The 13,911-nt window shown below is 52.0% G+C and overlaps 2 protein-coding genes across 2 annotated transcripts in view; one reads left to right on the top strand and one right to left on the bottom strand.

The window, feature by feature from the left end:
* The window catches only part of LOC132584205 (unconventional myosin-Id), a 440,151-nt gene that overhangs the window by 281,623 nt on the left and 144,617 nt on the right, over positions 1-13,911 (bottom strand). The gene's annotated exons all lie outside the window — the stretch shown is intronic.
* LOC132584486 (mitogen-activated protein kinase kinase kinase 14-like) lies at positions 7,662-11,211 on the top strand. Its single transcript, XM_060256377.1, has 3 exons — positions 7,662-7,805; positions 9,986-10,086; positions 11,047-11,211. The coding sequence occupies exons 1-3, from the start codon at positions 7,664-7,666 to the stop codon at positions 11,209-11,211; spliced, it is 408 nt and encodes a 135-aa protein (XP_060112360.1). The 5' UTR covers positions 7,662-7,663.

Raw genomic sequence — 13,911 nt, 5'->3', positions numbered from 1 at the left:
CCGAGGGTCTGATTCAGTATAAGGCAGCTTCATATGTTCATATGTTCAACAGGCGATGCTGGGGATTGAGTCAGGGGCCTTTTGTATGCTCCATAACTGAGCTACAGAACTTTCCTGGGAAGATGGTTGGCGTTATAGGTTGGACATATGAACATACGAAGCTGCCTTCTACTGAATTAGACCCCCGGTCCATCAGTCTTGTCTACTCAGACCGGCAGCGGCTCTCCAGGGTCTCCAGTTGAGGTTTTTCACACCTATTTACCTGGACTCTTTTAGTTGGAGATGCCAGGGACTGAACCTGGGACCTTCTGCTTACCAAGCACATGCTTTACAACTGAGCCATCATCCCTCCACTTAGACCTATGAACATATGAAGCTGCCTTATCGTGAATCAGACCCTGGGTCCATTCAAGTCAGTCTTGTCTACTCAGACTGGCAGCGGCTCTCCAGGGTCTCCAGCGGAGGTTTTTCATGTCTACTTGTCTGGACCCTTTTTAGTTGGAGATGCCGGGGATTGAACCTGGGACCTTCTGCTTACCAAGCAGATACTCTACCTCTGAGCCACAGCCCCATTCATGGCTCTCCAGGGTCTCAAGCTGAGGTTTTTCCACACCTTTTTAACTGGACTCTTTTTAGTTGGAGATGCCGGGGATTGAACCGGGGAACTTCTGCTTATCAAGCAGATGCTTTACCACTGAGCCATCATCCCTCCACTTAGACCTATGAGCATATGAAGCTGCCTTATCCTGAATCAGACGCTGGCTCCATCCAAGTCAGTCTTGTCTACTTAGACTGGCAGCGGCTCTCCAGGGTCTCAAGCGGAGGTTTTTCACACCTATTTGCCTGGACCCTTTTTTGGAGATGCCGGGGATGGAACCTGGGACCTCCTGCTTACCAAGCAGATGCTCTGCCACTGAGCCACCGTCCCTCCCCTAACCGGCAGTGGCTCTCCAGGGTCTCCAGCTGAGGTTTATCATGCCTATTTGCCTGGACCCTTTTTTTTTTTGGAGATGCCGGGGATGGAACCTGGGACCTCCTGCTTACCAAGCAGATGCTCTGCCACTGAGCCACCGTCCCTCCCCTAACCGGCAGTGGCTCTCCAGGGTCTCCAGCTGAGGTTTATCATGCCTTTTTGCCTGGACCCTTTTTTTTTTGGAGATGCCGGGGATGGAACCTGGGACCTCCTGCTTACCAAGCAGATGCTCTACCACTGAGCCACCATCCCTTCCCACTGTTCTTTGGAGGAAATCCTTAATCAAAGAAGCTATTTTGGGGAGTGGGGGGGAAGGCAAGATGGATCTCTTCAGAATAAATGAAGAAAAGTTACCTGTGGGGCAGCGCTAAAGCCACAAAAATGTTTCTGTGAGGTGTCATAGGGCCTGTCAGCAGACAAGGTACTGATGACTGCCTTGATCCACGATGCTCAGCAGGCCCCAGACGTGCAACCAGGTGAATAGAAGGGGTGAGACTTCGGGGTCCAGGCACCCCACGATCCACTTTACTTTATCCAGTCGACCGCAGTGCTTCTGGTTTCCAACCTTTCCCCCTCCTCTGTGTTTATATGTTGCAGATAGCGAAAGAGCCTCCCCCTCTGCAGGAAATCCCCCCCTCCTGCCACCCCTGCACTGCGGAGGTGGTCCGGGCCGGCCTCCAGAAGGAGCCCCAGAAGCGGGCCGGGGCTGCGGAGCTGAGAGCGAAAGCTTGTGCGGCCTTGGAGAAGGGTGAGCCCATTTCTGTCTCTGCGTAGAAGATGATGATGATGTTGGATTTATATCCCGCCCTTCACTCTGAATCTCAGAGACTCAGAGCGGCTTACAATCTCCTATATCTTCTCCCCCCACAGCAGACACCCTGTGACAGGTAAGAGTGCGTGGACTCTTACCTGGGAGAGGTTTGATTCCCCACTCCGCCATTGGCAGCTGCTGGGATGGCCTTGGGTCACCCATAGCTCGCACAGGAGTTGTCCTTGAAAGGGCAGCTGCTGGGAAAGCCCTCTCAGCCCCACCCACCTCACAGGGTGTCTGTTGTGGGGGAAGAAGATATAGGAGATTGTGAGCCGCTCTGAGTCTCTGATTAAGAGAGAAGGGCGGGGTATAAATCTGCCCCCACCTCACAGGGTGTCTGTTGTGGGGGGAGAAGACATAGGAGATTGTAAGCTGCTCTGAGTCTCTGATTCTGAGAGAAGGGTGGGGTATAAATCTGCCCCCACCTCACAGGGTGTCTGTTGTGGGGGGAGAAGACATAGGAGATTGTGAGCCGCTCTGAGTCTCTGATTAAGAGAGAAGGGCAGGGTATAAATCTGCCCCCACCTCACGGAGTGTCTGTTGTGGGGGGAGAAGACATAGGAGATTGTAAGCTGCACTGAGTCTCTGATTCTGAGAGAAAGATGAGGTATAAATCTGCAGCCTTCTTCTTTCAAAAGAAGTGTAAAGAATTTGGCTTATGAAAAGAGAAATTGAGAGGTGGGTTGCCAAAAGCATCAAGAGAAACAATAAACATTTCTTTGAACCTATCCAGTCTGGGACTTTAGAACAGAGGAGACAAAGGGGGGAACCTGACAGAAGATTATGCACGGGGTGGAGAGAATGGACAATGAGAACTTTGTCTCCCTCTCCCAAAATACTGGAACTTAAGGGTATTCAGCGAAGCTGATAGACAGTAGGTTCAGAACGGGCAAAAGGAAATATTGCTTTACACAGAGAATGATGAAAATGTAGAATTCACTGCCAGAAGATGTTGTAATGGCCACAGACATAGACAACTTTCAAAGGGGATTAGATAGATTGGTAGAGGAGGGGTCTATCAGTGACTACTATCCATGGTGACGAAAGAGAACCTCCACATCCAGAGGTAGGCTCTGAATCCCAGAGCTAGGAGGCAACTTCAGGGGAAGGCCTCAGCCTCCATGCCCTGTTGCTGACCCTCCAGAGGAACCAGCTGGCCCCTGTGTGAGACAGGAGGCTGGACTAGATGGTCTGATCCAGCAGGACTCATCTCATGTTCTTACTAGTTCGCCACTTGTGAGAAATAAAAATACAACTCTTCTCCTGTCATTCTTTCGCCGCATTCTGCATTCAGCGTAGATTAGTTATTAGTCCTGCTGAAAGTTTTAGCTTCTTTTTCATCACTGTGGAAATGGGGAGCGTATCAGAATTGTGTTCAAATGCACACGAAGGCCAGTGTTTTGCCAAAAGTTAAAAGAAAGCATTGAGGGTGTTTCCTGCGTGTAGCCATGGAGTGAAGCACGAGACCATCTGACTCTCTTTTTTCAACCAAAGGACCAGAACCAAAGATTTTTCCTCTATCTTTGGAAGCCCCTTAGACTCTTAAGTCAGGCGTGGCAAACTCATTTGCGAAGAAGAAGGAGAAGGAGATGATGATGATGAAGATGAAGAAGATGAAGATGATGATGAAGATACTGGATTTATATCCTGCCCTCCACTCAGAAGAGTCTCAGAGCGGCTCACAATCTCCTTTCCCTCCCCCCCCCCCCACAACAGTCACCCTGTGAGGTAGATGAAGATATTGGATTTATATCCCGCCCTCCACTCCAAAGAGTCTCAGAGCGGCTCACAATCTCCTTTCCCTTCCTCCCCCACAACAGACACCCTGTGAGGTAGATGAAGATATTGGATTTATATCCCGCCCTCCACTCTGAAGAGTCTCAGAGCGGCTCACAATCTCCTTTCCCTTCCTCCCCCACAACAGACACCCTGTGAGGTAGATGAAGATATTGGATTTATAACCCGCCCTCCACTCCGAAGAGTCTCAGAGTGGCTCACAATCTCCTTTCCCTTCCTCCCCCACAACAGACACCCTGTGAGGTAGATGAAGATATTGGATTTATATCCCGCCCTCCACTCCGAAGAGTCTCAGAGCGGCTCACAATCTCCTTTACCTTCCTCCCCCACAACAGACACCCTGTGAGATCGGTGGGGCTGAGAGGGCTCTCACAGCAGCTGCCCTTTCAAGGACAACTTCTGCCAGAGCTATGGCTGACCCAAGGCCATTCCAGCAAGTGCAAGTGGAGGAGTGGGGAATCAAACCCGGTTCTCCCAGATAAGAGTCCACACACTTTAACCACTACACCAAACTGTCTTTGAGGACTGGTTCCAACATAAATGGGACTTTGTTGGGCCGGGCCATGAGCATCATAAAACGTAATGCCAGGTAGCAGAGAGAGAAACTTTATAAAGGACACAGACAAACACAATTAAATATTAAATGCCCGGCTGTTATTAGGGCTCCCAAGACGGGAGCACATTCGGCCCGGGCTCCGGAGTCTGCACTGGCTGCCGATAATATACCGAGTCCGATACAAGCCCTATATGGCCCAGGACCTGCCTACCTTAGGGACCGTCTCTCCCCACATGTTCCCCAGAGAGTACTGAGATTGGGCTCTCAAAATCTGCTTGCTATCCCCGGGCCAAAGGAGGCCCGTCTGAAATCCACCAGGGACAGGGCCTTTTCTGTAATGGCTCCTTGCTGGTGGAACCAGCTGCCGGAAGAGGTGAGGGCCCTGCGGGACCTTGGCCAGTTCCGCAGGGCCTGTAAGACAGCCCTCTTCCGGCTGGCCTATAATTAATTGACATTATAAATTCTATAGAAGGTTCAGTGTAGTATTTTGATAGATCGCTGTTTAAATGTTTTATTATTTTACTGTTTTAACTGTTGAAATTGATGTATTTTAAATTGAAAACTCTATGTTAGATTTTATATGCTGTAAGCCGCCCTGAGCCACTTCGGTGGGAAGGGCGGGATATAAATTGAAATAAACTTAAAAACTTAAACTTAAAAACATGATTAAAACATCAGCGCTTGTTGGTCTTAAAGGTGCTCTCTTTGCATCTCTCCTATGCAATCCAGGGAACTGGGGAAAGGAAGCTCTGGCTCTTTCCTTCTTTCCCAAGGGGATCGGGGGCGGGGTGGGGCTCAGCCAATGGAAAAAATAGAGGCTTTGCTCTGTAGCTCCTGTGCAGTTGAGCAAGCCTTGCAAAGCAAGCTGTGATGCAGAAGGAAGCAAGAGAGAGGGAGAAGGAAGAAGACAAGAACCAGTCGCTCGGGGGCCTGATAGGAGCCCTCCGGGGGCCTGATTCGGTCCCTGGGTCGCATGTTTGATACCCCTGTTCTAAGTTATTCTGTACACAACCACTCACTCAATCTAACTTTCTCCCTTTGTGTCTCTTGTACTTTAGTGGGAGGCCTGAAGAGCTCTTGGAGAAAAGAATACAGAGAGCCCAGGCCCCTCCAGTGGGCACAAGACTGCACTCTTCCAGACCCCCCACAAACAGCCGGGCGAACGCCTGAGACCCCTGCGAGCCCCGGGCCCTTTGCCAGAAGTCCCAGCCCACCGCTCGATCCTCAGGAGCCGGCAGAGAAGACCCCGCTCACCTCCCTGAGCCCACGCAAGGAATGGCTGCAGCCGTGGGATTCTGCCCCACTCGGCATCAAGCGAGGCAGCTGGGGAGACTGGAGAACCGCCACCTTGGAACAGGAATTCCAGCAGCTGGAACTCGGTAATGGTGGAGCTGCGCACGGGTTTTCTCCTCTTAAAACGTGCAGAGGCTAAAATTAAAATCAAACAGAGGCTAGATGGCCAGCTGACAGCAATGAGGATCCTGACAATTTAGGGGGAGGTCTTTGTGAGTTTCCTGCCTTGTGCAGGGGATTGGACTAGGTGACCCTGGAGGTCCCTTCCAACTCTGTGATTCTCCCCCGGTTGGCCTGCTTCTTACCCGACCCACCTGCTCAGGATGCCCTTTCGTTCGGGCTTCCTCCCAGAGAAGCCCTGCACGTTTGAAGCGCTGTGTAGTTTGGACAGCAGGACGTATGAAGCTGCCTGCCTTTCTTATCCAGTTTGGTCAGCTCTTCAGAGCTCTCAGGCCGGGGGTGTTTCTGAGCCCTGCTCCCCCAAGCTGAGCCATATTGCAGCGTGGGACTCGATTATTATATTGACCAGTGTGGGGTGTTCTCTATTATTGATCTTTTTTCACAGCCCGCCTCATTTCAGGTTCCTGGCTAGATTTCCTTTAGCCCTCTTGGGCCATGGCTTTTTAGCAGAATTCAGAGCCAGACTGGATTTCCCCCGCTCTTTGCGTGGAAGCTTCTGGATGAGGTGGAAGCGGAGCAAAGGCTGTCCTAGTTCACTTGAACCCACAGCAGAAGCAGGTCACCGCCATGGGCCCCGTCTCTTGTTCCCCACAGAGCTGGTTCTGAGCAGCCTGGCACAGCCCTTCTCACTGGAGGAGCAGGAGCAGATCTTCTCGTGCCTCAGCGTGGACAGGCCCCTCCTGTCGGATGCCAGCGACAAGGCAAGTATGCTCAGCAGCAGGAAGGACTGCCTGACAGTCAGAGTGATTCCAGTTTGAAGAGAGTTTGCTGCAGTGGTTAAGCGCGCGGACTCCTCTCTGGGAGAACCGGGTTTGAGTCCCCCCTCCTCCACTTGCAGCTGCTGGAATGGCCTTGGGTCAGCCAGAGCTCTCTTATCTGGGAGAACCGGGTTGGATTCCCCACTTCTCCACTTGCAGCTACTGGAATGGCCTTGGGTCAGCCAGAGCTCTCTTATCTGGGAGAACCGGGTTGGATTCCCCACTCCTCCACTTGCAGCTGCTGGAATGGCCTTGGGTCAGCCAGAGCTCTCTTATCTGGGAGAACCGGGTTGGATTCCCCACTCCTACACTTGCAGCTGCTGCAATGGCCTTGGGTCAGCCATAGCTCTCTTATCTGGGAGAACCGGGTTGGATTCCCCACTCCTCCACTTGTAGCTGCTGGAATGGCCTTGGGTCAGCCAGAGCTCTCTTATCTGGGAGAACCAGGTTGGATTCCCCACTCCTCCACTTGCAGCTGCTGGAATGGCCTTGGGTGAGCCAGAGCTCTCTTATCTGGGAGAACCGGGTTGGATTCCCCACTCCTCCACTTGCAGCTGCTGGAATGGCCTTGGGTCAGCCAGAGCTCTCTTATCTGGGAGAACCGGGTTGGATTCCCCACTCCTTCACTTGCAGCTGCTGGAATGGCCTTGGGTCAGCCGTAGCTCTGGCAGAGTTGTCCTTGAAAGGGCAGCTTCTGGCAGAGCTCTCTCAGCCCCACCTGCCTCGCAGGGTGTCCGTTGTGGGGGGAGAAGATATAGGACGTTGTGAGCCCCTCTGCTCCATTCCATCACCACAGTCTTCCTGGCTTTCCCTTCACGCACAGCCTTTATTGCTTGCCTCTTGACAGGGAGTGTAGTCAAATAGTTCATCTTAACCCCGAAGGCCTTTTCTTCGCTGCGTCAATTAGGCATCTCCCAAGAACAAGCCCATTTTTTTCCCCATCTCCCCAAGCAGGAGGGGCTTTACCCCTCCCTGCCTGTGGCTCCTCCTCCTTTCCCGCTCCCCCATCTCTTGTAGCCATTCAGTATAATCCATGTTGTGTGCAAAAAAAGGCACAGGAATAACATGAATAATGAGTGGTAATGCTGAACATCATGAAGGGCTTTTCTCACCCTGCTGCCTCGTTGGCAGAATTACCCCTCCCCCCAGGGGGTCAGGTGTTTGCAGATATCAGCAGGTTCTGGGGTGGGGGGGATTGGGTGAGGCTAAGAAGAGCGGGTCCCCCCACCAACCCACGTGGCGTGCCAGCGGAGAGACAGAGACGTCCCTTTTCCTTCCTGGTTTTCTAGGGCTCGATGAAAGCGCGCTCTCTCAGCCTGAAGGACACTATGAGTTCTGGCGTGCATTCGTGGGGCAGCCAGCCGAATGGGCAGAGCTACAGCTGGAGCAGTTGGCTGCATCGCAGCAGGCCGACGGAGACGCCCCCTTCCTTGGACGGTAGGCCTTGTTTCCTGGCAAACCGACTGGTCAGACATAAGCGGCTTCGGAGAAGCAGCCGATCCACCAGCTCAGATCTCTGCGTTTCTAGGTTTTTCGAGATCCGTCTTCCAGCACTAGCAGTCCGGCTTCATTGAAAGTTTATTTTATTTATTTATTTATTACTTTGCATTTATATCCCGCCCTCTCCGCAAGCGGACTCAGGGCGGCTTACAGTATCATAAAAACAATCAATTCCATAAAACATATAAAACCATAATACATTTATCAGTTTAAAACTATTACGCTATCTCGATCCAGTCTGGCGGTATTGGGTTCTGACTATGACCACCAGCTTCTGTAGGATGTCCGGTGGCAGCCCATTTTCAGTCAACCAGAAATGCCTGTCTAAACAGTTTGGTCTTACAGGCCCTGCGGAACGCCGACAGATCCCGCAGGGCCCTTATAGCTTCTGGGAGGGTGTTCCAGAGTTCTGGTGCTGCCACCGAGAAGGCCCTAGATCTTGTTGCGCATAGCCTGGCTTCTTTTGGGCCAGGGGCAGACAGCAGATTTTTTGTCCCTGATCGCAGTGCTCTCTGGGGGATATATGGGGAAAGGCGGTCCTGTAGATAGGCAGGTCCCTGACCATAAAGGGCTTTAAAGGTTAATACCAACACCTTGAAGCGAACTCGGAACACAACAGGCAAGTGTACGCTCTTGCCTAACTAATCACCTTAAGTGGCAAAAAAAGAGCCCGAGTCCAGTGGCACCTTAAAGACTAACAGAATTTGTGGCGGGGAGGAGCTTTCGGGAGTCGCTTGCTCACTTGTCTTCAGAGACCCCCCCCCCCACCTTGATCCAGTTGCCTTATAACTTCAGGCCCCGTACAAAGTTAGTTTTTACGTTTCGGGAAGATTATCTGAAAATAGCCACGTTAGAAATGACGATGGCGCATTTTTCATAGAAGCGAGTATCTGTTGGCCCTTAGCCGATGCCAGTCTTTGAACCGTATCGTCATTTCGGTGTTTAATTGAATGCCCCTGCCGTCCTTGGACACTTTGTACACCTGGGTGCCGACACGTATCCATGTCGAACTCGTTTGTTACGAGGGCCGGATCTGACATAAATGAGACCTTGTCGGGCTAGGCCATGTGCGTACTTATTTAGGATTAGGTGGCAGAGAGAGACACTTTATAAAGGACACAGACAAACACAATTAAATGGTTTCAGGTTTTCACGGCTGGTAACATCATTAGGGTTTGTAGAGTCTTTCGGGCTCAAGTGCCGTGTTCTACTGGAGAAAGTTTTCCTTCCAGACGTTTCGTTCTCGGCTGCGGAGAACATCCTCAGTGGCGTTGCAGCCGGAGCAGGCGCTCTGACCTTCTTGGCTGCTGTGCATTGTAGCTCTCTCATGGAATCTAGGGAACAGGGCAAAGGAAGCTCTGGCTCTTTCCTTCCTTCCCCAGGGACTTTGGTTGGAGGGGGGGGGGGGAGGAGCCTCAGCCAATAGAAGGGAGAGAGGCTTGGCTCAGTAGCTCTGCTGTGTAATTGAGAGAGCCTGGAAAAACAAGCTCTGCCTTCCCCCCTTCCTCCCCAGGGGAGGAGCCTCAGCCAATGGAGAAAATAAGAGGTTTTGCTCTGTAGCTCCTGTGCAATTGAGCAAGCCTGGCAAAAGGAGCTGTAGTGCAGAAAGAAGCAAGAGAGAGAGAGAGAGAAGGAAGCAGATGACAGCCAGTTGCTTGGGGACCTAATAGGAGCCCTCTGGAGGCCTGATTCAGCCCCTGGGCGGCATGTTTGACACAGCTGGGTTAGACCTAAAAGGCCATACGATGCTGTAATTCCATTATTCCTTGCAGCTTTCCAAGACTGTTCTCTTCTGGGTCTTTGGACTCCCCAATAGGCATGTTTAGCTGAGAGACCAGGCCAGCCCTGTTTCTGGCCGGTAGAAACATCCTCCGTGATTTGTTCAGTCAAGCCCAGCGATTGTTCCCTTGTATTTCTCAGCGTATCCATGGCAGACAGCTTAAGCGTAGCTCCGGCCTTCTCTCCCCTCCACCACCCATTCTTCTTCGTCTGTTAAAGAGCTGGGGCTGCAGGTTTGGTAGCTCCCACCACCAGCGGGACAGCCTGTGAGCAGTTCCTCCCTCGGGCCTCCAGGCGCAGTGTTTCATTTCCAGGGGTGAAAATTCTTCTGTTTCCAGGGGTGAAAATCGAGATCCACTTGCTCAGTGGGGAGTCTCTCCATATCCGTGAATGCCGTGGAGCCAAGGTGGGACAGGTTGCCACTGGAATCAGCAGCCAGGTAGGCAGGGGTGCCGGAGAGACAGGGCTGCTGGTGGGAGGGAGGGAGCGGACAGGGGGAGGCACCCTTCTCTCCCTGGCTGGCGGTGGGTCACAAGGGGTGTGCGAGCAGGGGGCCAGACGCTTCTTCAGCGCCTTTCATAGAATCATAGAGTTGGAAGGGGCCATCGAGTCCAACTCCCCCTGCTCCATGCAGGCTCAGCCTAAAGCAGCTCAGTCACAGAACCTTTATTGGCACAACAACAGTATCAAATCGAGGAAGCAGGGAAGAAAAGGTGGTTAATGAAACATTCTTTGTCAAATAACCATCCAGCCACGTTTTGAAGACTGCCCATGAAGGAGAGCTCCCCACCTTCCTAGGCAGCCGGTTCCACCTCTGAACTATTCTGACTGTACAAAATGTTTTCCTAGTATCGAGCTGGTACTTTTCTGCTTGTAATTTGAGCCCGTTGCTTTGGGTCCTACCCTCGGCTGCCGAGTGGAGCAGCTCCTTGCCCTCCTTTCAAATATTGAAAGAGAGCCATTGTGTCCCCCCCTCCGTCTCCTCTTCTCCAGACTGAACACTCCCAAGGCCCTCAGCCTTTCCTCAGAGGGTTCTTCCTCCAGGCCCTTGACCATCCTCGTTGCTCTCTTCTGCACCCGCACAGTTTTGTCCACATCTTTTTTGAAGCGAGGCCTCCACAACCGCACACAGGATTCCAGGTGTGGCCTGACCAAGGCAGTATTCAGCGGAGCTACGACCTCCTGTGATTTTGATGCTGTAGCCCTTTTGATACAACCCAGGATTGAATTTGCCTTTTTTGCCACAGCATCACACTGACTGCTCATATTTAGTTCGCGGTCCACTAGTACCCCAACATCTCTTTCGCACACACTGCTACCCAAAAGTGCATCCCCCATCCAGTATTTGCGCTTCGCGTTTTTTGCACTTACATTTGCTGAATTTTTTTTGCTTCCACAGATCCCAGCTTCGACCTTCAGCTTCTTCACCAAGGAAGGGCAGCCGGTCCACTGCGACATGGAGGTCCCGGATTCAGGCATTGAGCTTCAGTGCATCCTCGCGCCCGACTGCAGCTCCAACTGGAAATGGAGAGTCAGGCGAGGGCAGCTGGAGACCAGGCCCTAGGGGGTTCTGCCTTCTTTCCCTTGCTTCGTGACCTTTAGTTCCCCCTGCAACCAGGAGGGATAACTGCAGGTAGATCAGCACCAGGTGCTGTCTATGTTCGCGTGTGTGGCACTTTAGCTTAGCAGTCAAGCACAGTTCCTTGCTGGCTTTTTGAACGCATCTTGCTTAAGAGAGGAGGAGCTTCTGAATTCCAGAGAACAGGCACATGAAATGGCTGAACCTGCGTTCAGGAAACTGATCCAGGAATCCTTCGGAAGGACACCACCACTCTGTGGTTTCCCAGACAGGTGTCCGGTTTCATAACTCGCAGTGTTCTTCTACCTGCCTCAGGAGAATCTCGGCGACCTGATCTGTGGAAATCAGGAAACCTCCTTATCCCCTGGAGATAAGAAATATTTACCAGTATGCTTTTCTGAAGTCCAGAATCTAGCAGGGGTGTCCTTGTCGCTCGTGGTGCAGGGCTTGGAGTGGTTGGATGGGCATGGCCCAGCCCTGACCTACATTGCAGGGTTGTTCTAAGGATAAAAGGGGGAGGATTTAGGAACCCCGCATACAGCGCATCCTTGAGTTCCTTAGAGGAAAGCATGGCAGCATCCTCCAGCACTTCGTTTCCCCAGTTGGGGAATGTGGGTCAGACTCCCGTCCCATTGATTTTTAGGAGGCTGTAACAGCTGCGGCAGCCCAAATAGCCCAGTTCTGGCCAAGCTCATCAGGCTCAGCCATGGGAGACCATCAAGGAAGATGGGAGCTTCTGAGCTTTCCGGGGCAGCAGCTATGCAGAGGAAAGTGACGGCAAACCGCTTCTGCACCTCTCTTGCCTTGAAACTTTTGATGGCACTGTATCGTTACTGTGGCACTTACTGAACTCTCACTCACTTCTGTGTGTAAGAGATGCCTTCCCTGGGTCTGGTCTCAGAACAGAACTCTTGTGGCAATCGAACCTATGCAAGAATCACACAGCAATAAAAACACACTACAGCTCCCTTCCTTCCTCTGTCCTACAGCCTTCTGTGAAGGAAAAGGCGGCGCTTTTAAAATCTCTTGGGGGGCAGCAGTTTGTTCAAGTACAAGGACCCTTCATTATTTTGGCAGGCCCTCTTTGGGAAGGACGCCCCCCCCCCCCCTTGTGTTGGGAGAGCCAGTTTAGTGTAGCCAGTTTGGTGTAGTGGTTAAGTGTGCAGACTCTTATTTGGGAGAACCGGGTTTGATTCCCCACTCCTCCACTTGCACCTGCTGGAATGGCCTTGGGTCAGCCATAGCTCTGGCAGGAGTTGTCCTGCTCTGGCAGAGGTTGTCCTTGAAAGGGCAGCTTCTGTCAGAGCTCTCTCAGCCCCACCCACCTCACGGGGTGTCTGTTGTGGGGGAGGAAGGGAAAGGAGATTGTGAGCCGCTCTGAGACTCTTCGGAGTGGAGGGCGGGATATAAATCCAATATCTTCATCTACCTCACAGGGTGTCTGTTGTGGGGGAGGAAGGGAAAGGAGAGTGGGAGCCACTCTGAGACTCTTTGGAGTGGAGGGCGGGATATAAATCCAATATAAATCCAATATCTTCTTGTTGTGGGTGGAGGTGGGGAATGGGCTTCCTTAGCTGTCCTTGCTTGCCCAAGGCCGGGGCTCCCCAAGTGATCCCACCAGCCCAACCGGCAGAGGGGCTGCGGGAAGCAAGCTGATCCCTGCATTTGAAATGCCGCAGATTGTTAGCTTTGTCCTCATCTCGGCATTTTCCCCGAGAGGGTGGCAAGGGGCAGAGACTGCAGAACTGCTTGGCATGCGGAAGGTCTCAGGTTCAATCCCCAGCACCTCCCAGAAAAAGATCTGGCGGTAGCTACTGAAAAATACCCCTGCTTGAGACCTATACTCTGGTTTCTCTTCAGATCGCATAAATCTTTCGCCCTGCCTGAGACCCTGGAGAGCTGCTGCCAGTTTGAGTAGACATCGAATCATAGAGTTGGAAGGGACCTCCAGGGTCATCTAGTCCAACCCACTCTGCACAATGCAGGAAACTCACAAATACCTCCTCCTGAATTCACAGGATCTTCATTACAATCAGATGGCCTGGCCTCTGTTGAAAAACCTCCAAGGAAGGAGAGCCCACCGCCTCCCGAGGAGGAAGCCTCGTCCACTGAGGAACTGCTCTAACGGCCAGGAAGTTATTCCTAATGTTGAGCCGAAAACTCTTCTGATTTAATTTCAACCCATATACTGGCAGATACTGACATTGATGGACCAAAGGTCTGAGTCAGTATAAGATGGTTTTGTGTGTTTTTATGCGTCCAGTTGGCATATTTACATATATTTAGCACACATAGATCCATCCATTAGTTATTCTGTTGAATCTATCGTGGACGGTGAGCAGCAGATGTATCCCGGCAAGGAACAAGCCAAGGTGAGAGAACCCTCCACTAATCAGTGGCCACATCTAGAAGAAGAAGATATTGGATTTATATCCCGCCCTCCACTCCGAAGAGTCTCAGAGCGGCTCACAATCTCCTTTACCTTCCTCCCCCACAACAGACACCCTGTGAGGTGGGTGGGGCTGGAGAAGGCTCTCACAGCAGCTGCCCTTTCAAGGACAGAGTCTCAGAGCGGCCTACAATCTCCTTTACCTTCCTCTCCCACAACAGACACCCTGTGAGGTGGGTGGGGCTGGAGAGGGCTCTCCCAGCAGCTGCCCTTTCAAGGACAACCTCTGCCAGAGC

This window comes from Heteronotia binoei, chromosome 15 (genome assembly GCF_032191835.1).
Source record: "Heteronotia binoei isolate CCM8104 ecotype False Entrance Well chromosome 15, APGP_CSIRO_Hbin_v1, whole genome shotgun sequence".
Lineage (NCBI taxonomy): Eukaryota > Metazoa > Chordata > Lepidosauria > Squamata > Gekkonidae > Heteronotia > Heteronotia binoei.
Note: the sequence above shows the minus strand (reverse complement) of the source record. Positions and strands in the feature narration are given on the sequence as shown.

Bases quoted from the DNA above. Each gene is read 5' to 3' on its own strand.
- LOC132584486 (XM_060256377.1), top strand. From the start codon at position 7,664: ATGAAAGCGCGCTCTCTCAGCCTGAAGGACACTATGAGTTCTGGCGTG. The intron at 7,806-9,985 runs GTAGGCCTTGTT...TTCTGTTTCCAG, and splicing joins GACGCCCCCTTCCTTGGACG to GGGTGAAAATCGAGATCCAC. The intron at 10,087-11,046 runs GTAGGCAGGGGT...TTGCTTCCACAG, and splicing joins CCACTGGAATCAGCAGCCAG to ATCCCAGCTTCGACCTTCAG.